Consider the following 26101-nt stretch of genomic DNA (forward strand, 5'->3'; position numbering starts at 1 on the left):
TTTTGTATTTATTTGTACTTTATTTATTTTATTTGAGCTCTGTATGTCAATATAAGATATTGACATTTAATAAGAATATCAAATAGGCGATCACACTAATTGTGACAGAAGGAAAAATGTGCAAATCAGATATGGAGAACTTACTCCAAATCATTACTATATTGTAAGAAACAGCCATCAGTTATGATGTCAGTTGTAACACAAGTATCCTTCAGCAAGGGGTTGCAAATTTTCTTCATTCATGTTTTTTTCCATTGCAATAATCCTCCAGTAAGTCACAGATTTCTTCATGCATAATTATTTATACTATAGCTATTAGTGATGCGCGGGTCGACCCGTGACCCGCGGGTGAGGGCGGTTTTAGGGCAGACATTTTTAAAATATCGTGGGTGCGGGCGGGCGGTCAAAAAGTTACAAAACGCATTTCATTATCGATCAAAACGTGTTGTAAATGGGGTCGGCGTATATCTTTCAATTTTGGAGTTTTCAATTTGTAGGATAAGCTAGTTTGGTGAAATATCACGGTTAAGTATGCTCTGCACTACTTCATTTTAGACAAAATTTAAGTTAAAAGAAGATCTAAGTTCTACTAAGTTCATTCAAATCTGATAGAGTTCTCAGATCTGATGTTACATCAGGTGTTAGTTTTGACAAGTAGTGCGTTTTGCATACATGCGCGCTTGTGTGTTTGTGTGTGTGCGAGAGAGATGTCTCTCCTGCAATTTTCCGCTACCCTTCAATAAATAACGACGTAAAAATCTTCCGTTTCTTTGTTGTTGCTTGGTACACAGTAAATCTTGCACAAAATTGTGTCATCATCTTCAATAAGTGTACCCGCGGTCATGGAAAACCTGGAAAAGTTTTGGAATTTTGAAATAATTCTTCCAGGCCCTGGATAAGTTTTGGAATTCTTGGATAGAGAGGAAAAGTTATGGAAAAGTTTTGGAAACTAGCCTTGTTCATTTTTGTTTCCCACCTCGTTCCGCAACGCGCTAACAGAAATGTAGGAGTGGAAGTCAATAGTTAACTACCTTGGTAAACATCCGTTTCCACGCAGATTTCGCGTATTTGAGATCGCTGCCTTTTTGCTCGCTATTCCAGTTTTTATGGTTTTATTAATTTTTTTGCACGTAGGCCTATTTGAATTTTCTTGATCACAGTTTCCTGTTTTTGACTCCGTTCGCCTCTACCAATCATAAGGTACGTATAATTTTAATATTGGGATTAATTTTCTTAATAACTGAACGCTATTTGCACATTGGCGAAAGTTGTCCACCATCTGTGTTTATTAGGTAAGCAGATTGGCTATTATCGTACCGAAAATTGTAGTATTACTGTCGTGCCGTATGCGGGACGCAGAGCGGAGACAGAGGAGCGGCAGTCAGGAAATCGGGGAACATGTGGTTTTTAAAATAAAAAAATAAAAAAGGGCAGGCAAGAAAACACGCAGTGATATTACAATGACCGGACTGGGGAAACAAACTGAAACGCGACTAAATATAGAGGACTAATGACAACAACCAGAAACAGCTGATCACACGGGGATTCCACACTAGGTTAACGAGGGGGCGTTGCACACGGTAGGAGCGGACGATTGGGGCAGGACAATTACTATCGGAAACTGCATAATCATCAAATTAAAGCAAACTTGTGGGTTTTGGAAAATGTTCTTGTGGTACTGGAAAAGTTTTGGAAAAGTCATGGAAATTTATTCTGCCAGAACTGGGGGAACCCTGTTCAATGCGAATCTAGCACAAATCTATGTCATCTATGGGTTACAGTGTCACAAATGACACTTCATTGGTAGATTCCATGACAATACAGGCTCACTGGTGTTTTTTTTTCTTTCCTCGGGTCGGGTTCTGGCCCTCTGGGTCATTATCCACGCGTATTTTTGCGGGTTGGGCGGGGCGGTTTGGATCTCCTGATGGGGCGGGTGTTAAAAAAAAGCCGACCCGCGCAACACTAGCAGGTGATATCCTTTGAAAATCTACTGCAGATACCCAACACAAACCGTGTACATGCATTTGGTGAAGTTTAGTTAATACGTTACGCACAGTAAGATATTATCAACACTAAATACGGCAGTAACAAAGTACATTGTATATTATTGTACAGTGCTGTACTCTCGCAAATGAAAGGGATTCTAACATTGTAGCCTAATTCTCAAATGATGATAGAGCAATAAAAATATCAAGCATCAAGGGATACGACGCAATGTAAATCATGCTTTTATATACCAATAAAAGGACAAGGGAGCAATGAAAAAACAATACACATTTAACTTTTTTTTCTCCTGACCAAGGTAAACTGAAAATGCATGTGAAATGTAATTTGACATGGTCAGTGGCAAATTTGGACATGGATGACATCGACGCTCTCAAAAACAAAATCAGAATGGTCAATTGCATAATTGGTTTTCATATCACTCATTTGTGCGTCAAGTCAATGATATTTACTAAACTAATAAATCACAAAGTTGAATAGATTCTGGTAACTAACTGAACATGGAACTGATGTTAATGAAGACCTGCCGTGATGAGTGGACTGACAGATTGCAATTTCAATTAATTTTGTGCAAAAAGAGCGTGGGGACATGTAATGCAATTACGGGGGCACTATTACATTGCAATTTGAATAAAGAGGCAAAAAAACCATGGCAATATGAAATGCAATTTAATTATTTTAATTCTGTTTTTATTCAAAATAATTTAAAATGAATTAAAAATTGCATTGCCACTTTCCATATGGAATTGCAAATTCCAAAATATATTACTAAATCAGACACGATCAGACTGCATACTGAATTAACAATTGTAAAATGAACTGCCATTTGAGTAAAGAGGCAAAAAAAACCATGGCAATATGAAATGCAATTCAATCATTTTTATTCTTTTTTATTTAAAATAATTAGAAATAAATATTGGATTGCATTGCCGCTTTGAATATTGAATTTCTAATTGCACATTAAATTGCCATTTGCAAAATTAATTTCCATTTGAATTTTGGTGCTACTGTAAATATCTTCAATAAATCCATACAATATATGATTTGAATGTGCTTTTTATGTTACCATAAGTACATCACATGTACAGTAGCATTTACTTTTTGACAAACACCTTCCTTACATAAACACACTTACCCTAGTTTGGAAACATATGGCAGACATTGCAGCAAGCTCCATTGTTCATTCTCTTCATCTGACCAGCCAACAAGCTTTACTGGTTTTTTCATTGTCTGGAATTCCAGGACTTCAGAAAGGATGGACGCCTTCTTCTCAGAGAGGTCTATAACCCAGACTGCAGGAGCTGATTTATAAACTGACTGCAATTCCAGCAGAACATGTTTATATGATGGATGGTCAGAATAATTCAAATATGAGTACAGATCCAGCAGAAATTCACTCTGCTTTTTTAAATCTTCACAGTTTTTGTCACCAACAAATGGGAAAGAGGAATAACTGCAGACTGATGAGAGGAGCTGCAGTTTCTTCTCTCCTGTGTCTCTGTCACACTCTGCTGCTTGAGTGAAGAGATTGACCATGAATTTGATGGCTTCCTTTAAACTGAAATGGGATTTTGACCATCTGCAACACAGCAAGGAAAATAGTTTAGGCCAAACTTTACAACCAAAATAGCCCAGCTATTTATAATTTATCATGTAATCATTTAAAAATTTAATTTGTAAAAATTTTAATTCACCATTTATAAAATCATTTAGAAATTTTGAGAAAATATTGTTCTTTAGAAGCATTCCCGCATTGTTATATTTATAATCAGGCACTAATAAAAACTGGGGAGAACCTAGAAATAGAATGTAAAATTAACAAACTGAATCGTCTAATGATAAATATCATTTTCGTTGATTGGGTGCCTGAACCAAATTCCCGAGATCGTAGTATCACACAATTGTATTTTTATTTGTGTGGACCAGTATTTGTGCATGTCATTGATATTAGGATGAGCAATGGCACAGAAGCTGACAGAAAATTTGCGTTACTTTGATAACATAAGAGAATGTCCGATGTGTTTCATTGACTACTAAGGACTATTCCAGGGTGTCATTTTTTTAGGGAAAATATATTTATGTCAACTCTAGTCAGCCTCATGAACCAAAGTTTTGATATACTGTGACTTTGGCACATTAGAGAGGTGCATGCATTCCAGGGGCATCAGAAATAGGGGGAACATGTCCCCCCAAGTATTGCCAGAACCCACCCCCTCCACCCCAGTAAATAATTCAATACATTAACAACAGTGCATACCTTATCTTTCATGAATCCGTGTGTTACTAAGGCCAAATCACTGTGCATGCAGAGCGCCATGATGAAACAAACATATACCTGATGAAGATTGTACTCATGGATCATACAAAATGGTTTTCTCACATGGATCAGTCATTTTTAGTTCATTACTCCACATTCTTTCACAATGTGTTACATGTGTGCCCACTGCAATGTCACAATATATCACAACCCCCTCCCCCCCCGCCACACACATAATTGTTGAGTTATTAGATTACATATTGCCTACGAGTATATTTCTCATTTTAGAGGCGTTTGGTCCGAATAGTGGTGGTCACTAGCAGTATGATTTGACAACATTGATAAGTGTTAGCTAAGAGTGATTCAGACCAACCTTACAAAAGTATACTATATGGATTTAGGAGAGGTAGATCCTGCTTAACGAATCTACTTGAGTTCTTTGAGGAAGCTACAAGTGAAATTGATCACAAAAAGGCCTATGATGTGATTTACTTAGATTTCCAGAAGGCCTTTGATGTTGTCCCCCACAAACTGCTCTTGCTAAAGCTTAAAGCTGCAGGGATTTTAGGAACTGTGGCAGCTTGGATCGAAAACTGGGTAACTGACAGGAAGTAGCGAGTAGTTATTAGAGGCACAATGTCACAGTGGGCATACGTTCATAGTGGAGTACCGCAGGGTTCAATTTTAGGACCACTATTGTTCCTAATTTACATTAATGATATTGACACAAATACATACAGTAAACTGGTAAAATTTGCAGACGACACCAAGGTGGGCGGTGTAGCAGATACTAGATTAGCAGCACAGAGGCTACAACAGGATCTGGATTTAATTAGCGAATGGGCTGATACTTGACAGATGAAATTTAACACAGATAAATGTAAGGTAATCCATGCAGGGAGCAGAAATATAAAGTACAGATATTTTATGGGTTCCACTGAAATAAAGGTAGCTGATTACGAGAAAGATCTCGGTATGTATGTTGATGCTTCCATGTCCCACTCTCGCCAGTGTGGGGAAGCAATAAAAAAGGTGAACAGAATGTTGGGTTATATCTCTAGGTGTGTGCAGTTTAAGTCAAGGGAAGACGCTGTGACCACTGTTCTCCATACTGTCCTGTCCCATCTGGAGCAGCAGGGAAGCTATGCACAGCTGCTCTTCATAGACTTCAGCTCTGCGTTCAATACTATCCTCCCCCATACACTGGTGACCAAACTGTCAGACATTGGACTTCCACACTCCACCTGTCGTTGGATCAAGGACTTTCTGAGTGACCGCACTCAGAGGGTTAGAGTGGGCCCCTACTACTCCACACCTATCAGTATGAGCACTGGCTCTCCACAGGGCTGTGTGCTGAGCCCCCTGCTCTATACTCTATACACCCACGATTGCATTCCTGCCCACCGCAGTAACAATATTGTCAAGTTTGCTGACGATACCACTGTCGTAGGGCTTATCTCAGGGGGAGATGAGTCTGCCTACAGGGACGAGGTGGAAAAACTGACAGCGTGGTGTAGTAATAACAACTTGCTCCTTAACACAGTAAAGACTAAGGAGCTCATCGTGGTCTTCAGGAAAAAGGCAGAAAACATCCAGCCATTCATCATCAATGGGGACTGTGTGGAGAAGGTCTCAGACTCCCGCTTCCTGGGAGTCACCATCAGCGAGGACCTGACCTGGGGGACACATACTTCAGAGGTTGTGAAGAAGACCCAAAAGAGACTGTACTTCCTGAGGGTTCTCAGGAAGAACTACATCCCAGAGAAACTGCTGGTGTCCTTCTACCGCTGCACAGTAGAGAGCATTATGGTCTACTGTCTCTGTGCATGGTTCTCCAGCTGCACAGTGGCACAGAGAAAAGAGCTCCACAGGATTATTAAGGTCGCTCAGAGGATAGTTGGCTGTCCTCTACCCTCACTCGAAGAACTTCACAGCTCCTGTTGTCTCAGGAACGCAAAAAAAAAAATTTCAGGACCCATCACACCCAGGCAGACGTTTCAGATCCATAAAAACTAAAACAAACAGACTAAGAAAAACAGACTTTAAACAGACTTGTCTCCTATAGCCATCACCATGCTGAACACTGCTAAGTGATCAATTTGAGCTAGTGCACCATTCATGTTTACAGTACAACATAGTGTAATGTTTTCATTACAGCTTTAAGTTTCATGCCAATACTGGCTAAGGGGACAAGTGCAATATGCTGTATGTATGAATGAATGACAATTTAGTGTTCAGGCTCTTATTTTGCATTTATGTTTTACTTAGTAGCCTTCAGAGTGACAGTGTTTTTATTTTTGCACTGGAAATTGCACTTTAATTTCGTTGTACAATGTCTCATTGCTACAATGACAATAAAGATTCTAATCTAATCTAATCTAATCTAATAGTTTGGTCATTTTCTGCACCATTTTACTGTTACAAATTGATAAAAAAAAATCAGGTGGCGTACATTTGTAAACAACATACAATCAATGGCGGTGTATTGGATAAAGTTAGCGTTATAATTGTGAGTTTAAAAAGGGAAACCACAGTAGCATGACTTGTCACTGAGTGCCGTCCGTTTATAAAACCGAGCAGAAATGTGCGCACGCCAGGTCCAAACAATGTATAAAGTTAAAAAAAAGTGTCCTGCCCTGATCGTCCCTCCTTCCGTGTGCCATGCCCCCTCGTTAACCTTGTGTGGAATCCCCGAGTGATCAGCTATTTCTGGTTGTTGTCATTAGTCCTCTATATTTCGTCCGCGTTTCAGTTTGTTTCCCCAGTCCGGTCATTGTATTGTTCTTCTGCGTTTTGCCTGCCTTACCTGTAATTAAACCCCGTATTCCCCGATACCCTGACGTCTGCGCCTTTGTCTTCGTTCCGTCCCCGCTCGGTACGACAATATTATTATAATTAAATGTATTAATGGTTTATTATTAATGATATTAAAATAATGAATAAGAAATCTTTATTTTTAAATGTACTTTATTATATAATAATAATTACTGTTACTGTCTATCATTGTCTAAATGTATTTTTACTGTCTAAATATATGTATTCAGCTAGTGTAAACATGCACAATGCTATCACAGCAAATGCGAGGCTGAGACTGAAGCGTTACCCTTTGTTTCCGCTGAAAGACATGCAGCGTGACTCATTTCCCCACGAATGCTAGTTATCTTAGGTTGGCGTTCATGGTTCAACTTCTGAGATTCAGGTCGAGTTCTAGGTCATTATTTTTCGAACTGGTTGGTTTGACTTTTAAGAAATTCGAGTTCTAATGAGTTTGAGAACTGACAGATCCAGCCGCTTAAAATTTCCCCAGTTTCCATGACAGGTCCTTGACAGGACCTTGACTGGCTCTTGGCTGGTCCTTGACTGTAATGAGATCCCCCACGATGATGTAATGAAAAAGGGGGCCGGCATGATCCACCCCTCAACTCTCTGTGTGTAAAGTACTTGCAATGATTTATCCATCCACCAGGGAGAGCAGTGATCTGAAGTGACTTACCTGAAATCAGGTAACATACCTGAATCAGGTATTGTAACTCCACTGCAAAAAATGAAAATCTAAGCAAGTACAATTTTCCTATATTTAAACAAAATTCCAATTTCATTAATAAACTCACTACACTGCAATAAATGGCCTGTGAAATTTAGAAATAGTTTCTGTTGTGAGGCAAAGATGGCCCAAAACTGTCAAAATGTGTTTTTAGTCAGTTTATTGATGAAATTAGAATTTTATTTTACTTCCCTCTTTGGAGATGAGGCAGTCCCAAGATATGTCCAATACAATAATTACAGGCCTAAACAAAGTATTAAGACTGATATTGTCAAGCAATGAGAGGTACAGTATATGAAAATTAAACAGATTTGAAGCCCATTAAGCTTGTTTGGCACAAGATGAAAGATTTCATCCGCAAGGAGGCCAAGCCAGGTACAAAGCAGCAGTGTGTCCAAGAGTTATTTTGGGAGAAGAGAGTGACCCAAGATGTGTGTGACAGACTAATTACAGGTCTAAACAAAGTAATAAGGTTGACTGTGGAGAATAAAGGTGGACAGAGTGGAAAATGGAAAAAAAAACATATGGATCTGTACTGTGCTGGAATAAAACGGACACACTCCTTAGTGTGTTCTTTCTTTCTGTCTGGCTAACAGCCGGATAGGCTGCTGGTGGCTGCGCATTCACGGAGGGGAGGGGGGGGTTCTCACAATGATGTGTGAATGTGTCATTAACTTCTCTGCTTGGCCACAATGAAACAATGAGACAGATGAGACAGATGTTTGAAGGGGTGAAGGTGAAGTTGTTTCTTTAACCTAAGAAACACTGCTTTCAGATCATAAGAACATAAGAACTATACAAACGAGAGGAGGCCATTCGGCCCATCAAGCTCGCTTGGGGAGAACTGAACTAATAGCTCAGAGTTGTTAAAATCTTATCTAGCTCTGATTTAAAGGAACCCAAGGATTCAGCTTGCACTATGTTATCAGGAAGACTATTCCATACTCTGACTATCAAGCCAGTCAGTTAAATAGACACTACTAAACAGTCATTACACACTACAGGAAAAAAATTTGAAACACTACCAGTCAAAACTGGTATGTAAATTAGAAACCAGAAACCAGAAGACTATAGTGAAAAAAAGTATGATCGTCTACCAAAAACATTTATACACTGTATAGTCATGACTGACATGCTGAGGCTGGGTTTGAACCAGTGACCTGGGGAACACAAGCACACAGGCTTAGCCCACTGAGCCACACAGTGACCCTGAAAGGGCTGGGGGTGGGGGGTCAACTGAATGTGTGAAAGTCATTAACATCTCTTTTGACTGGTAGTATGTGTGTGTGTGGGGGGGGGGGGGTTGCATAGATCACATTTGAGGACCAAATTGCCCCCAAAGTGTAGTAAAACCTGAAATTTTCCTACTTTTGGGGACATTTTTTGAGGTCCCTATTTGGATAAACACTTTTAAAGCCTCTGATCACAAATTTTTCTGAACACATACAAATCGAATTTCAATGAAAAAGTTGGCCAAAATTTCACATCTGTTCACGACTATACGCTCGGGTGGTGAACAAAAGCACTGGCAAAGTCTTGCATTTCTGAAAAGTTTCAATACGCAGAAAAAGGCTAGTCACATTAGAGCGCTATTTCGTGAAGTCTGGTCCACCATCTAAACGGCTAAACACACCAGAAGCCCCTGAAATAGAAGAAATCACAAGACAGAAAACACTTTAACATCCCTCCATCACAGAGCCAGACTCGCCATCAAAACTGTAAGCTCCTCTAAACCCAGCTTATTGTACCTTGATACCTTGTACGTTGCTTTGGATAAGTCTGCTAAATGCTTTAAATGTAAATATAAATATTGTACAGTGTAAAGCCATGTAGCAGAAATGACTTGGGGTCAGTAATCCAGGAGACATGGAGGTGTACAGTAAATATCCATTGTCTTCCCACCATCAGTCACTGAATGGCATTAAAAAAGCACTGGAGAGTTCAAAGCATACAATTCTCATAGTCTAACAGCACCACCAACATTCAGATGTAAATGAGCTTGAGATGTAAATGCACGCTGGCCGACCAGATCACCCCCCCTGGAAAGAAAATATCCTTATTCCCTTTTATTGTCCTTGGTGATTTTAACAGAGTGAATCTACACCAGGAACTTCCTAAACACAGACAGCATATCGACTGCCCCACCAGGGACAACATCACACTGGACCACTGTTACACCATTTTAAAAGATGCCTATGGCTCTGTCCCCCGGGCAGCTTTAGGACATTCTGATCACTGTATGGTCCATCTTATTCCAATTTACAGGCAACACCTTAAACGTGCCAAGCCTGTAGTCAAAACTGTGAAGAAATGGACCAATGCAGCAAAGCAGAAACTGCAGGACTGTTTTGACTGCACTAATTGGACTGTCTTAGAAGCTGCATCTGATAATCTGGATGAGCTGACAGACACTGTGACATCATACATCAGTTTTTGTGAAGATGTGTGTGTCCCGACCAAGACCTTCTGCACATACAACAACAATAAACCATGGTTCACTCCCAAACTGCAACATCTTCACCAGGCCAAGGAGGATGCCTACAGAAGTCGTGACAGGGCCCTGTACAAGCAAGCCAGGAATACACTGACCTGGGAGATCAAAGTGGCAAAAAGAAGCTACTCTGAGAAGCTGAAAGAATGGTTCTCAGCCAATGACCCTGCATCAGTGTGGAGAGGCCTGCGAGACATCACCAGCAACAGACGACCCCTACCCCCCACTGAAGCAAACAAAGACCTGGCAGACAAGCTGAACAACTTCTACTGCAGGTTTGAGATAAACAGATTCACACCCCCCATCCACCCCACTCCAGAGACAATAACCCCCATCACACCTCTCACCCCCCTATCCTCCCCCCTGGAACTCAGAATACACGAAGCGGAAGTGAGCCGACTTTCCAGAAACAGAAAACCAAGAAGGCCCCGGGACCAGATGGTGTATCCCCCTCCTGCCTCAAAACCTGTGCTGATCAGCTGGCTCCCATCTTCACCCGCATCTTCAATAGATTCCTGGAGCTGTGTGTAGTTCCCTCCTGCTTCAAACGCTCCGCCATTATCACGGTCCCCAAAAAACCCACCATTACAGGACTGAATGACTACAGACCTGTCGCCTTGACGTCTGTGGTCATGAAATCCTTTGAACGCCTGGTTTTAGCCCATCTAAAGGACATTACAGGACACCAGCTGTACCCCCTGCAGTACAGTGCCTATCGGGCAAACAGGTCGGTGGATGATGCAGTGAATATGGGGCTGCATTATATCCTGCAACATCTGGACCGTCCAGGAACTTATGCCAGGATCCTGTTTGTGGACTTTAGTTCGGCTAAACGAGCATAGATTTTAACGAGCAGTTAAAATCATTTCAGATCCGTCACATCCTGGACACAATCTTCTCCAGCTACCCCCCTCTGGCAGGCGCTACAGATCTGTTTACAAAAACTGTTTACACTCTTTGCACAGTGTTACTTACCTGTGTATATTTATAATATTTATAATTTTTCACATTTGTATTGTATTGTACTGTATTTGTATTTCTTGTATAGTGTATTTTGTTTTTATAGTGTCACTTATTGTAGAGCTGGGTGATATGGCCTAAAAAAAAATGCCCGATTTTTTCACAAAAAATCTGATTTCCGATTTTAATTGATTTTCCCCTCCCCTACTCAAAATCACACTACTTTATTTAGCTTTTTTTTACTTTAGACCACACCTTTAGGGGTAGTGTGTGGCTCAGTGGGCTAAGCTGTGTGCTTGTAATCAGAAGGTCACTGATTCAAGCCCAGCCTCAGCACGTCTGCAGGTCCCCAACCGGTGGCCTTCACAGACAACTTATTCTTCAAAGATCAAGGTGAGGGAGGCATAAACACAATTTCCCCATGGGGATCAATAAAGTGTCAGTTATTATTGTAAACACTTTTAGAAAGGTTTATAAATTAATCGCGCTGCTTCCTTTAGTTGCAACAGTTTTTAAAGTCTTTGCAACGAGGACGTGTTTGTTCTGTGTCCGACGGTGCAAAACCGAAGCAATTCCATATTACAGAAGTAGCAACACCTTTCTTTGGGCACAAGTGCCAGCTTTTCCCCTGTCATTGCCATGTTGTTAGAGAATCTGCTACAGTGCTAATTTACCCGTGTGGAATGGTGCATCGCATTAGTTCCGCATTTGGCGCTCGTGTGTAAAAAAAGTAATAAAATCGATTTCATGAAAACACATCGTCCTGAACTGTAAATTCGAAATAATCAATTAAATCGATTTATCGCCCAGCTCTAACTTATTGTTTGTGTACGAGAGAGTATCAAACTGCGGGAAACTAATTCCTTGTGTGCCCCAGCACACTTGGCGAATAAAAGCTGACTCTGATTCTGATTCTGATTGCTGCAGCGGGTGAGGATCATGATCTCCCAATCACCTACAAATTTTTTAATCAATCAACAGTTACAGTATCAACAATCAATGGCTAGACAGTTGATACAGGGACAATGATCACAACACACATCAGAACAGCCTTCCCAAAGCCAACAAACTTAACCCTATTGAAAATTTGTGGACTATGCTTAAAATAAAGCACTTTAAAACAAATCAATATACTGTAGGACCAAAGTGCTGTACAAAGGATAAATAAGAATAGACAATAAACAAACCAATAAAGCATATTAAAATAAAATAAGTAAATAAAATAAATTAAAACAAAAATGAGCTTTTTTAAGTCATAGCAAAGACCATTCAATCATTTAACCCTGTAAAAAGAAGAGGTAATATATGCAGTACAGAAAGTGAATGTAAACAGCAGTTTTTGTAAAGAAAGCGCCATCTAATGGTATCACCCTGCAAGTGAAGGAATGGGCGGGTTTATAGTGAAATATAGGCCCACCCCTAGAAGAAGGGGGGCTCTCTCTTTCGGCTGGTACTTGGAGGGAACTTGGCTGGGATTTGGCTGCCAGCCAGACTGGAGGGGAAATTTTAAGTGGCTGGATCTGGAGGTACCACTGTACTTGTGTCCATATAGTGTCTCTCTCACAGAAGGTATACTTAGCTAAGAATGTTTCAGAGAAGATCTCAGAATATTAAGATACAACTCAAGGTAAATCGTACGAATCACGCAGCATTAAGATGGATTCACAGTACCTACCCCAGATTATTCACTTCCAAGAAAAATACTACTTGCAAGGAAATACAAGCAGAATTTCAATGCTTTTAAAAAGGTTCAATGAACAGATGGAAATAATAAAAGAGAGGATATTGTATAATAGATAGAGACGTTAAACTATTATTTTTTTTAAATCACACATTAGATTCATTAGATTGTGAAATACTCAGACCGGCCCGTCTGGCACCAACAACCATGCCACGCTCAAAATTGCTTAAATCACCTTTCTTTCCCATTCTGACATTCAGTTTGGAGTTCAGGAGATTGTCTTGACCAGGACCACACCCCTAAATGCATTGAAGCAACTGCCATGTGATTGGTTGATTAGATAATTGCATTAATGAGAAATTGAACAGGTGTTCCTAATAATCCTTTAGGTGAGTGTATATCAACACTAGAAACCATTAATGGCAAGTGTATGACTGGCTGCCCAAAATGATGAAAGCAAGACTGCAGTCCTTCCCCTTCAGCAGAACAAGAGCTGTTGCTGGAGGAATATGGAGAATCTAAGGAAATGATATGCAGGTGAAGTATGTGTATTTTTTGTCCGCATCCATTACTATTTTTGTAATCTTTTAATACATGGAATGCCTAACATTATTGTACAAAACCTCTTTAATGCAAATATATTTTCTAAAATCTTAAACAATATAGGCTTAGTTTCCAAATTTTCATCTCACAAAGTCCAAAAATATCAGGTGGTGCATATGTCAGAGTAAGAAAACTATTAAATTTAGTATTTAAGTAGCAAAAAAAAAAAAAACATTAGTTTGGTATAATTCTATATTTGAAACCTTTTGAACATGTCAGGTGGTACAACCCATGAAAAATCATCAAAACATTTCAATCTAAAGATGATTTCAAAATTGTATATATAAACTTGATATCAAGAACAGAGGTAAAAATTGTGCGGCTGTCCAAGCAGATGTCTGTTTAATTTGAAATGAGCTTGAAAAGGCAGGTGGTGCAACCTCAGTCAATATTGCTACTAATCATAAATGATTAGTCTGGACTTTGGGGAAATTCATTCATTGCTACTCAATTGCCAGTTTATCGGTATAATGGATTTATTCCATGCATATGATTTACACCTGTGGGGGATTAGAGAGGATGTTTTTTAAGTTATGAGAAATGGAGGAACAAGGTGTGGTGACTTTGGGGTGTGCAGCATGGTGGTCTTACAGGGGCAATAGGCCCTCTGGAGATTAAAGTAGTTAGTTAGGGGTGGTTTTGTAATAGGATTTGGAGTGAGGGTGGAATTATTTGTAGTGTAGCCACCTACCTTGAAAGTGGAGCTGTTGAAATCAAGACTCCTCTAGGAAGTAAAACAGTGTAGCGTGATATTTTACCTGTCTGGGACATCACCTAATGTTCTAGATCCCCTGGGAGGTGGTCTTGTCTAAGTTAGCCATACATTTGTGCCACTCTAATATCGAGGAGGATGGAAAGGATTGTGTGTAGTGATGTGATTTCCTGACTGAAGTGCAATCCTGTATCTGGAATGTATCGAGTATGTAGTGTTCTGCTACACTTACAAATATTTATGAATATCTACTTATGATTACACTTTGGATGACCATTTAAAAGAAACATTTGTAATGTTTCATGTAATGAGAGAAAAAAGCAAAGGACTTCATTAAAGGAACTGTTGTTTTCTTCTTTGTTTCTCACTTTATCACTGATAATAATGTGTTCACACATAATAATGTGTTCTCACAAATGCATTGACCAAATCAGGCTTATGGGCAGAAAGATGTGAAAGTGAGTACTAACTTCCCAAAAATATGACAGGACAGATGAACAATGTGATACAGAAAACTCAATACATGCATTGTCCGACTCTAAGGTAGCTCTAAGGTAGGCCATGTAAGTGTGCGTTAACATGATTTTAAAAGTGTTATTATTTTTAGATTAATTGTGATTGCTAATTAATTAACTTTGATAAGCCCTACTAAATATACAACAGAAAACCTCAAGAAAGAGTTAGACATAAAACAGATGGAGCTGTTATTATATTCTTGAACTGAACACATATCATTTATCTTTAAAACACTTATGCTGGTCAAGGTCCTCCGCCGCCAGTAAATTTAATTTTATTTGTATTGGAGTGAAAAGAAAATCAGTAGTTTCTCCCATCCCATTTATTTGGTCTAAGTGCAGTTCTTATATAGCCTACGTCTTTTGGTGAAAGAGCTGGATATGTATCTGTTTTAATCCAAAAGCTTGCACTTAAACCTCCTTGGACAAAGTTAGATGTGCAATGTAAATTAACATGGCAATATACCAAAGTTAAATCTGACTTACGATTCGTATTCAAAACACTGAATCATGGCTCAAGAAACCAAGCTAAGCCAGTTAAATTTCTTCGTAGTACACCTCTCTGGTAGCCAAAATGCATATCATTGGATAGCAGAAGTAATCCTACATAACACAAAAAACAGACAAATACCACACACATAAAAATGAGGTGGAATTTAAACCCTCAACCCCATAAAAGGAAGGCAATGGTGCTACTCAGTGAGCTAGCATATCACTCATGAGCATGTCATTTACAACTGAATAAACCAATTAATGCTGAAATGGTTCCAGATAACTACTTAATATGCATTGTTTCAGCTGTTTCAGCTGAAAATGTGGTTCAATTAGGAGTTCAAAGAACTCATTTTGCATCACATATGAGTCTAAAGAAAAGTCCAGTTGTAGGTATCAAGTTTAAAATAATAAATTTGCATTTTACTGAACTTCAGGATGTTACCAAAACTTTGGACAAAGTAGTTTGCAGACATTGTTACTCATATTAGCAATGTGGTACTTGTGCAAATTACAGTAGTTCAGGTATGCACTTAAACTGATTTTGAACAAAAGAAACTTACCCCAAATGTGAAATATAGGTCATACACTGAAGAAAATGCCATTGTTCTTTCTCTGTATCTGAGCAGCTTATAATCTTCACTGGCTTTTTGTTTGTTTGGAACTCCAGCACTTCAAGGAGGATGGATGCCTTCCTCTTAGATAGGTCTATAACCCAGACTGCAGGAGCGGATTGATAAACTGGCTGTAATATTGACTGAACACTCAGTTCAGTTTCAGTTTCATAGTCTTTAATATGAGAATGTAGATCCAACAAAAAATCAGTCTTTTTCCATGAGAGTTCATCGCTATAATTGTAACTTTCTACATCAAAATCATTGCTGTTGAAATCAATGACGTTTGAAAGCCATGCAACTGTGTTCTCTCCTGTTTTTACATCATTTATTGCTGCTTGAAAAAAAAGTTGCAGTAAAAAGTTTTCTGATGGACTGGGAAGCCTAGGAAAAGAAGAAAACAAATAGATTTAGATTAAGGAGTTTGACAGAGAATAAACAAGCTTTGTATTGTATTATGGCTTTAGTAACTTTATTTAATGGTGACAGGCCATTTATTTTCAACTTTCATTTAACTTATCAGTGCATATGAAGAGTCTGCCTCCAGGTCCCATTTGGAGACATTCTGCATTGGCTGATAAAGGTCATGATGTAGAAGCCATCTTCAATTTGTTAATCACTTTAGCATAAAACTTATATGAAATATGGGATATTATTAGCCAACCTTTAACTTTAATATTCCAGAAATCGTTATCTGCGGGTGTGGTACCTTCAGATTGGAAGCATGCTAATATAACACCCATATTCAAAAAAGGGGAGAGAAGTAATCCAGTAAACTATAGGCCAATCAGTTTAACTAGCATTACTGGAAAAATAACGGAAGGTATAATCCAAGTGAAAATGGTAGATTACCTGGATGCAAATAACATTCTGAGGAATAGCCAACATGGATTTAGGAGAGGTAGATCCTGTTTAGCGAATCTACTTGAGTTCTTTGAGGACGCTACAAGTGAAATTGATCACAAAATGGCCTACGATGTGATCTACTTCGATTTCCAGAAGGCCTTTGATGTTGTCCCTCACAAATAGCTCTTGTTAAAGCTCAAAGCTGCTGGGATTTTAGGAACTGTGGCAGCTTGGATCGAAAACTGGTTAACTGACAGGAAGCAGTGAGTAGTTATTAGAGGCACAATGTCACAGTGGGCCTGCATTCATAGTTGGGTACTGCAGGGTTCAGTTTTAGGACCACTATTGTTCCTAATTTACATTAATGATATTGACACAAATACATACAGTAAACTGGTTAAATTTGCAGACGACACCAAGGTGGGTGGTGTAGCAGATACTGATCTAGCAGCAGAGAGGCTACAACGGGATCTGGATTTAATTAGGGACTGGGCTGATACTTGGCAGATGAAATTTAACGTAGATAAATGTAAGGTAATCCATGCAGGGAGCAGAAATATAAAGTACAGATATTTTATGGGTACCACTGAAATAAAGGTAGCTGATTACGAGAAAGATCTCTGTGTGTATGTTGATGCTTCCATGTCCCACTCTCGCCAATGTGGGGAAGCAATAAAAAAGGCCAATAGAATGTTGGGTTATATCTCTAGGTATGTGGAGTTTAAGTCAAGGGAGATGATGTTACATTTATATAATTCCTTGGTAAGACCCCACCTAGAATATTGTGTGCAGGTTTGGTCACCATACCTTAAGAAGGACATTGCTGCCCTAAAAGGTGAAACGGAGGGCTACAAGAACGATTCCTGGTCTTAGAGGAATGTATTATGAGGAGAGGTTAGCTGAGCTGAATCTGTTTAACCTTGAGCAAAGGAGACTAAGGGGGGACATGATCCAAGTCTATAAGATTCTAACGGGTCTGGATGCTGTTCAGCCAAATGGCTATTTCAATATTAGTTTAAATACTAAAACTCGTGGCCATAAGTGGAAATTAGTGGGAGAACATTTTAAAACAAATTTGAGGAAGCACTTCTTTACACAGCGTGTAGTTCGAGTATGGAATAGTCTTCCTGCTAGTGTAGCGGAAGCTAAAACCCTGGGTTCCTTTAAATCAGAGCTAGATAAGATTTTAACAACTCTGAGCTATTAGTTAAGTTCTCCCCAAACGAGCTTTATGGGCCGAATGACCCCCTCTCATTTGTAAATTTCTTATGAAATGATTACCACCTGAAATACAGTCAATTTTGAATAAAACGGCAAATCATTGTGATATATCAGCGGTATATTACAGGGTTTAAAATAAAAAAATGGTGTGTTGCCTGCGGTGTATTCTGTGCTACACCTGCACATTTCTAAATACATTTATCTGATGCTATTCTCCAAAGCACTCATTAAATGACTGATTCTCTCTTCTGCTAAGAAGGTACAATGTATTTTGTTTATGACACTTTTTGGGACAGCTTTCACAATCACAATAGGTCATTGAATAAAAACATGAAAACCATGCTATTTTAAATAATCTTTAAAGATTTCTGACAGTAGAGAGAAAATATATATATTTTAATTTACTACAGAATGGAGCTATTCTACTTTCTCACACAGATCAACACACATACAAACCTTGGAAAGTAAGCCATTCATCCAAATCTTAAATAATAATAATAATAATAATAATAATAATAATGAACACTTTATTAATAGGATTAATTAATTTAATATTAATTTATTAATATAAATATAATAGGACTGAAATAAATTCTCTACATGACCAGTCTTCCAGCTTTACTGTTTACATTGTTGGTCTCTTTGGAATTTCTTCACTTCTGATCAATAATCTAGGCTGTATACATTGATAGTTTGACTGACTGAAAGGGATATTGACCTACAGCAATAAACTGAATTATTATTCCTTTGATTTAGCTTGATTTGTCCCACAGGTCATGCACCAAAGATGCTGTAATTTGTGGTTTTCATTTGTTGTTGTCTGTTTGTGGTACCCAATCTACCACAGTATACTGAAAAATGTGATATTTAATTCACATTTCACCAGTGGGCTCACAGATTACTGCCAATAAAATTTCATAGCGATGAAAAAAAATGTATTGCGGAACATTCAGAAAATCATCTTACTCCCCACAGTTTGAAGCACTGAACTATACAGTGTTTCTGGGAAGTTTTTCAATGTCACCCTTTCCATTTTCTCCTTCAATTTCAGGGGCAATTCATCTCAAAATTAAATACTGTTTTGGCTTGACTATTAGACAACCCTGATTATAAGATGACCCCCTCCCCCTACTTTTTCAGCAACTATTTTTGAAAAAAAAAAAAAAGTTTTTGGGATACCAAACCTTATCTTTATAAAGAAAAATCTTATTTGACAAGCATGGAGATGTTATGTCGGGATGGGGAAGTAGGCAAGTAGCCGTGAACACGGGCAAATGGGGTTTATTCTGGGGTAACACATACCACCAAACATGCAATATTAATGACAGACCTGGGGAAACAGACTTGAATGCGGACTGAAATACACAAGACAAGCCGAAATAACAGGAAACAGCTGGTCACAATCGGGGTTTCACATGAGGTAAATGCGGGGGCGTGGCACACAGGACGATCATACGAGCAGGTCATGACAAACCCCCCCACCCCGCCCCCCAAGGCACGCACTCCAGGCACATCTCAGGGGAGGTGATGGACGAGACGGGACCAGGGACACAGGACCGGGAAGACAAAAGCGATGACCATCAACAGACACACAGAACAGGCACAGGGACATTAAGTAGGACAGGACCTGACACAAAACAGGGAACGCAGACAGGCAAACCAGGAAAGGAGAGACCGAGGGAACAGAGAATGGAGGAACAAAAGGACCAGGGGCCTCATGTATAAACGGTGCTTACGCACGAAAATGTTGCGCACGCCCGTTTCCACGCTCACATCGAGATGTATAAAAACTAAACTTGGCGTACCGCCACGCAGATTCTCACGGCAGCCCCAGACAAGGCGTACGCAAGTTTCTGCTCGATTTGGCAAAATGGAGGCACCTACTGGCAAAAGAGTGCTACTGCAGTTTCACTGTGTCAGACTCGCATTCATGACACGGTCTGCATGAAATACACCAAAATTATTTGGCCATCGGTCACCTGATCGTAATCAATCTGTGACAATAAAACGGTGCAGGGAAAGACAAAAAATATTCCAACCATGGCTGCTCTTGCATTGTTAGAGGACATTGGGATTGCTGCGAGGATTGCTGGGATTGCTGCGAGAGAGTGGTGTTGAGCTGCAGCGATTGTTTGGGATTGTTTTTTGGAGTGTTTTGAGTGTTTGTGTGCTTTACCTGTTTACGTGGGTGGCTGTTTATTTCTATTTATTGTTCTTATTTCGGTCAGCGTGAGTGCTTGTCTGTCCTGTCTGTTAATCAACAGCGCGATTATTACCGACAGAGAGCTGCGGGTGTCGCGTGCGCGGCGTTTTTCTGTCCGCGTTTAAACTCCGTAACAAACACCCGCGGGGCGATTATAACTAATAACATCTAACGTCGGTATCGCTACCAAGCGTCGGAAAAGGACAGTTGCTCCTGAGCTTTGCTCGGTCGCCAGTCGGGGCCGGGAGGACATTTTCCACTTTTTTCCCGCTCCGGCAGTAGCCTGCTGTGAGGGGGTTTTTGTGGTTTTTCGACCTCCCAAGAGCAACTTCGATTTCGCCTTGTTTTTAGTTCATACTTGGTTCAGGCAGAAGTTCTTCTGGTAAGTAGTAGTAAGTTTATCAGGTTTAAAATTTTTAATAAAATAATAATTAAGTTCCGTTTTAACACAAGTAATAACTTATTTTAGTGTACTCCGCACGTTACTGCATTTATTGTTACGCAAATTAATCTTTATAGTTAAATACACTATATAAATTTACTGGGCTGGGAGTACGGGGTCATAGTGAGTTAGTTAATTATGGGGCCAGCTCAGTGTTGCGTTTGCAAGATGTTTGCCCTTCTGGACGTTAGTGTCCAGTCGGACTTCATCTGCGAGCGATGTAAGCTAGTGGACTCACTCATGGTCAAGGTTCGCGACCTTGAGGAGCAACTGGCTCGCATCCAATGCAACAGTGAGTTAGATGAGCTAGTTGATACGCCGTTTAGGGAGACGGTGTGTACGCCACTAACGGGGGGGAGGGAGAATGAAGAGCAGAGAGGTCGAGAGAGCTGGGTGACCGTAGGTCGTAGACGCAGGAAAAGGCGTACACACGTTACAGAGGCGGCATCACCTGAGGTGTCTGTGTCTAACAGGTTTCAGGTGCTTCCAGCTTTAGAGCCGGAAGGGACTGGGGAAGCAGGTGGGCCCTTGGGCACTGAGGAGCCCCCTCCCCCCAGAAAGAGGGAGGTTGTGGTAGTGGGGGATTCAATTATTAGGGGAGTAGACAGTTATGTGTGCACGCGTGATAGAGGGTCCCGTACGGTGTCTTGCCTGCCTGGTGCCCAGGTAGGAGACCTTCCAGATCGTGTGGACAAGCTTTTGGCCCCAGCTGGGGTGGATCCAGTTGTCGTGGTGCATGTTGGCACCAACGACATAGGCAAGGGTAGAAGGGCTGTTCTGCAGGATAAATTTATAGAAGTCGCCAATAAGCTTAGAAGCAGAACGTCCATGGTGGTATTTTCCGAAATACTCCCCGTGCCACGCGCAAGTGAGGCTAAGTTAGCTGAGATAAGGAGATTAAATGCGTGGCTAAAAGGATGGTGTAGGAAAGAGGGGTTTAGGTTTATGGGGCACTGGAGGACCTTCTGGAACAGGTGGGACCTGTTCAAGCCGGATGGGTTGCATCTGAACCGGAGGGGAACCAGTGTACTGGGAAGGCGTATTTGTAGAGTAGTTGAGGAATGTTTAAACTAGGGACTGGGGGGGCAGGGAGGTTAGTTAAGTATGTAACTGGGGGGAAACGGAAAGCCCAAAAAAATCATATTATAAGTAGGCACTGTAATAAGCCTACCCTTTGTTGTCTGTATTTAAACGCCAGGAGTATTAGGAATAAAATTCATGATTTAGAGGCTCTTATCTCATCGGACTCTTATGATATTATAGCAATAACTGAAACGTGGTTGAGTGATAAGGATGGACAAGAATATAATATGGATGGTTACACATTGTTCCGTAAAGACCGTATAGGTAAGAAGGGAGGTGGTGTTGCAGTATATGTAAAGGAAATCTTGCAGGCAAGGGAGCTTACTGATATAAGTAAAAGTACGGAAGCTATATGGGTAAAATTAGATGCTACAAACTCAAATAGCCTAATTGTCGGTGTTTGTTACAGAGCACCCAATGTAGCTGCTGAGGAAAGCAGATTGTTATACAGTGATATTAGGATTATGAGCAATAAAAATGATGTGGTAGTTATGGGTGATTTTAATCTACCGGGGATACAGTGGGACATTGTTGCTGGCTCTTCTGAAAATGAACTTGAGATGGTGGAATTAGTACAGGATTGTTTTTTTACTCAGTTTGTTAACACCCCTACCAGGGGAGATGCCATTCTTGATCTTGTTTTGTCTAATAACCAGGACAGGATTGGTAAATTAGATGTTTTAGAACCACTTGACAGTAGCGATCATAACATGGTTAAATTTGAGGTTAAGTTTAGTGCCCGAAGAGCAAAGTCCAAATCAAAAATATATAATGTTAGGAAGGCTAACTTCAATTGTATGAGATTAAAACTAGAAACCGTGAACTGGATGGAGTTAAATAACAAAACTGTTGAAGAGGCATGGGAATTTTTTAAAAGCACATTATTGCAAGTACAAGAGGACTTCATACCTGTTTCTAGCAAGAATAAATCTAGGAAATTGCAACCTAGGTGGTTTAATAGGGACATAAAGTATAAAGTAAGGAGGAAAAGGGCTTTGTTCCAGAGATGGAAAATAACTGATGATGACATAATAAAGCAAGAGTATCTAAATCTACAGGCTGAATTAAAAAATGACATTAGACGAGCTAAAAGGAATGTCGAAAGGAAGATCGCATTGGAGGCTAAGGATGACGTTAAAAGTTTCTTCCAGTATTTTAACTCTAAAAGAGCTCTAAAAGCTGAAATTACTAATCTGCAGGATAGTAAGGGTCTTATAATTGAAAACGACATTGACATAGTAAATGAGTTCAATGATAGTTTTGCACGGGTATTCACTGTCGAGGACACTAGTAACTTACCAGTTCTTATTACTAATTCAACATCGTCTATAACTAATATATATATAACTGAAGCTGATGTTTTGCAAAGCCTAGCTAAGCTCAAAATAAATAAATCACAGGGCCCTGATGGCATCTTACCTATAGTGTTAAAAGAGATGAGGGATATTATTTGCCGACCCTTAACATTACTGTTTCAAAAATCCTTATCTGAAGGTGTGGTACCTTCTGATTGGAAGCATGCCAACATAACGCCCATTTTCAAAAAAGGGGATAGAAGTAATTTGTCAAACTATAGGCCAATCAGTCTAACTTGTATAACTGGTAAAGTTATGGAGGCTATAATCAAAGAGAAAATGGTAGATTACCTGGACTCAAATAACATTTTGAGGGATAGCCAGCATGGATTTAGGAGAGGTAGATCCTGTTTAACAAATCTGTTGGAGTTTTTTGAGGAAGCTACTCAGGAAGTTGATGATAAGAAGGCCTATGATGTCATCTATTTAGATTTCCAAAAGGCTTTTGATGTTGTTCCCCACAAGAGGCTCTCACTTAAACTCAAAGCGACAGGTATTTTAGGAACTGTAGCGACTTGGATTGATAACTGGTTAACGGATAGGAAGCAGCGAGTAGTTATAAGAGGCTCGATGTCACAGTGGGCCTGCGTTCATAGTGGGGTACCGCAGGGTTCAATTTTAGGACCACTTTTGTTCCTAATTTACATAAATGATATAGACACCAATATATACAGTAAACTGGTGAAATTTGCAGATGACACCAAGGTGGGTGGTGTAGCAGATACTGAACTAGCGGCTCAGCAGCTACAGCGGGATCTTAATTTAATTAGTGACTGGGCTGACACCTGGCAGATGAAATTTAACATAGACAAATGTAAGGTACTCCATGTAGGGAGCAGAAATATAAAGTACAGGTATTTTATGGGACCTACTGAAATAAAGGTAGCTGATTATGAGAAAGACCTTGGTGTGTATGTTGATGCTTCCATGTCTCATTCTCGCCAGTGTGGGGAAGCAATAAAAAAGGCCAATAGGATGTTGGGGTACATCTCCAGGTGTGTGGAGTTTAAGTCAAGGGAGGTAATGCTAAGATTATACAATTCCTTGGTGAGACCTCACCTAGAATATTGTGTACAGGTTTGGTCACCATATCTTAAAAAGGACATAGCGGCCTTAGAAAAGGTGCAGCGTAGGGCCACAAGAATGATTCCTGGTCTTAGAGGAATGTCATACGAGGAAAGGTTATTTGAGCTAAATCTGTTCAGCCTCAAGCAAAGGAGACTGAGGGGGGACATGATCCAGGTCTATAAGATTCTAACAGGTTTGGATGCTGTTCAACCGAATAGTTACTTCAGCATTAGTTCAAATACAAGAACTCGTGGCCATAGGTGGAAATTAGCGGGAGAACATTTCAAACTGGATTTAAGGAAGCACTTCTTTACACAGCGTGTAGTCAGAGTATGGAATAGTCTTCCTGATAACGTAGTGCAAGCTGAATCCTTGGGTTCCTTTAAATCAGAGCTAGATAAGATTTTAACAACTCTGAGCTATTAGTTAAGTTCTCCCCAAGCGAGCTCGATGGGCCGAATGGCCTCCTCTCGTTTGTATAGTTCTTATGTTCTTATGTTCTTATTGCAAATGGAAGAGTCAGAATAGAGCTCGTATTCAGGGATCATATACTGATTTCCTGGCCCATGATGATGACTGGCTTCTAAGTCGATTCAGATTTCCAAGAGCAATCCTTTTGGAGCTGTGTGCTAAACTGGGGCCAGCATTACAAAAGCAGACAATGAGGAATTGCGCTATAGGCTACCTGTTCCTTTAGAAGTTCTGTCCACTCGCGGGTTCTTAGCCACAGGTGCTTTTCAGCGAGAACTTGCAGACTGATCGGGTATTTCTCAGTCAACACTGAGTTGCGCCATGCCGGTGTTGTATGGGACGGCAAAATCTGCTTGACACCCAGATACATGGGCGTAATTTCCAGGGGGGTCATGACCACCTCCCCCCAATAATCATGTTTCCCCTGTCATGGGTGGAGACTTCCACCGCCCCCCCCCCCAATGTTCCAGCCAAAGTTACGCCCTTGCCCAGATATACAAAATTTCCTTACACTGTGGTTGAACAGGCAAATATTAAAGTGCAATTTGCAGCAATGTCCAGTTTTCCCAACGTAGACGAAGCTATCGACTGCGCGCACATTGCTATTAAGTCACCTTCAGAGAACGAATTTGCTTATGTAAATAGAAAGCACTTTCCCTCTATTAATGTACTCTATTAATGAATTGGGGGCACCTCTTGTACTGTTGTCTGTAAGAATAAACAAACAGAATAAACGAAAGTAACACCGCATCTGCGCCCTACGTGTTATTCATAAACATGCAAGTAATTCAAAGAAGTATGGTACAAGAGAAACTCACCTGCGATGACATCAGCGTCCCCCTCACCCGATAAAAGTGTGTCCCCAATCATCGCAGCAACTAGTTGCTCAAAGGGTGTGAGACCGGGAATTCCGCTACCTCCGCCTGTGCTGTTAAGACTCTTACGGTGAGCGGCCGCTCGCTTTTTCACGTCGATTTTAATGTCCGACCACTTCTTTTTAATTTCGGCCACCGTGCGAATTTTGGAACCAACACTTTTAACTGACTCCGCCACGCTGTGCCCCTCCGTCAACTTTCGTTTATTGCTGATGCCACTTATACCACCAAATAATATCACTTTTCTTTTCTCGATTTCTGTTAACATGACCTCCACTTCGCACTCGCAGAAATACTTCTTTTTCCCTCGTGGTTTGTCCATTGTTGTTTAAGAAAAACATAGAACAAAGCGGGCATTTATACAGATTTACATATGCAAATATACATAAATATGGGCGGGTCGGGGGAGTGGCTGTGGGCTCGTTCACGTACGTAAAATTTCACGCTCATTGGGATTTATAAAGGGAATGTGCGTAGATCTGTGCTTACGCACAGTTTTATGCATCTGGATTTTTTCTTGCTTACGCACATTCCTAGTTTTGTCCGTACGCCATGTTTTAGTGTGAATTCTACGCACGTTGTTATACATGAGGCCCCAGGAGCGTACAGAGGAGACACCGAGGGACAAGGAGCAAAGACAGGAGGGACAAAACAGGGAGGC

At 40.2% G+C, this 26101-nt stretch overlaps 1 protein-coding gene across 2 annotated transcripts in view; it reads right to left on the minus strand.

The window, feature by feature from the left end:
- The window catches only part of LOC111837630 (uncharacterized), a 194101-nt gene that overhangs the window by 114958 nt on the left and 53042 nt on the right, over window positions 1-26101 (minus strand). The window contains exons 1-3 of one of the 2 annotated variants that reach the window (XM_023799843.2): window positions 15826-15954; window positions 15257-15373; window positions 3143-3586 (exon numbers count right to left, since the gene is read on the minus strand). In XM_023799843.2, the coding sequence (XP_023655611.2) occupies window positions 3143-3586; window positions 15257-15282 (470 nt within the window). In that variant the 5' untranslated portion in view covers window positions 15283-15373; window positions 15826-15954. Of the gene's footprint in view, window positions 1-3142; window positions 3587-15256; window positions 15374-15825; window positions 16261-26101 lie in introns of those variants that run through there. The other variant, XM_072700891.1, reaches the window with a different exon arrangement.

Source organism: Paramormyrops kingsleyae, chromosome 16, assembly GCF_048594095.1.
Source record: "Paramormyrops kingsleyae isolate MSU_618 chromosome 16, PKINGS_0.4, whole genome shotgun sequence".
Classification (NCBI taxonomy): Eukaryota; Metazoa; Chordata; class Actinopteri; order Osteoglossiformes; family Mormyridae; genus Paramormyrops; species Paramormyrops kingsleyae.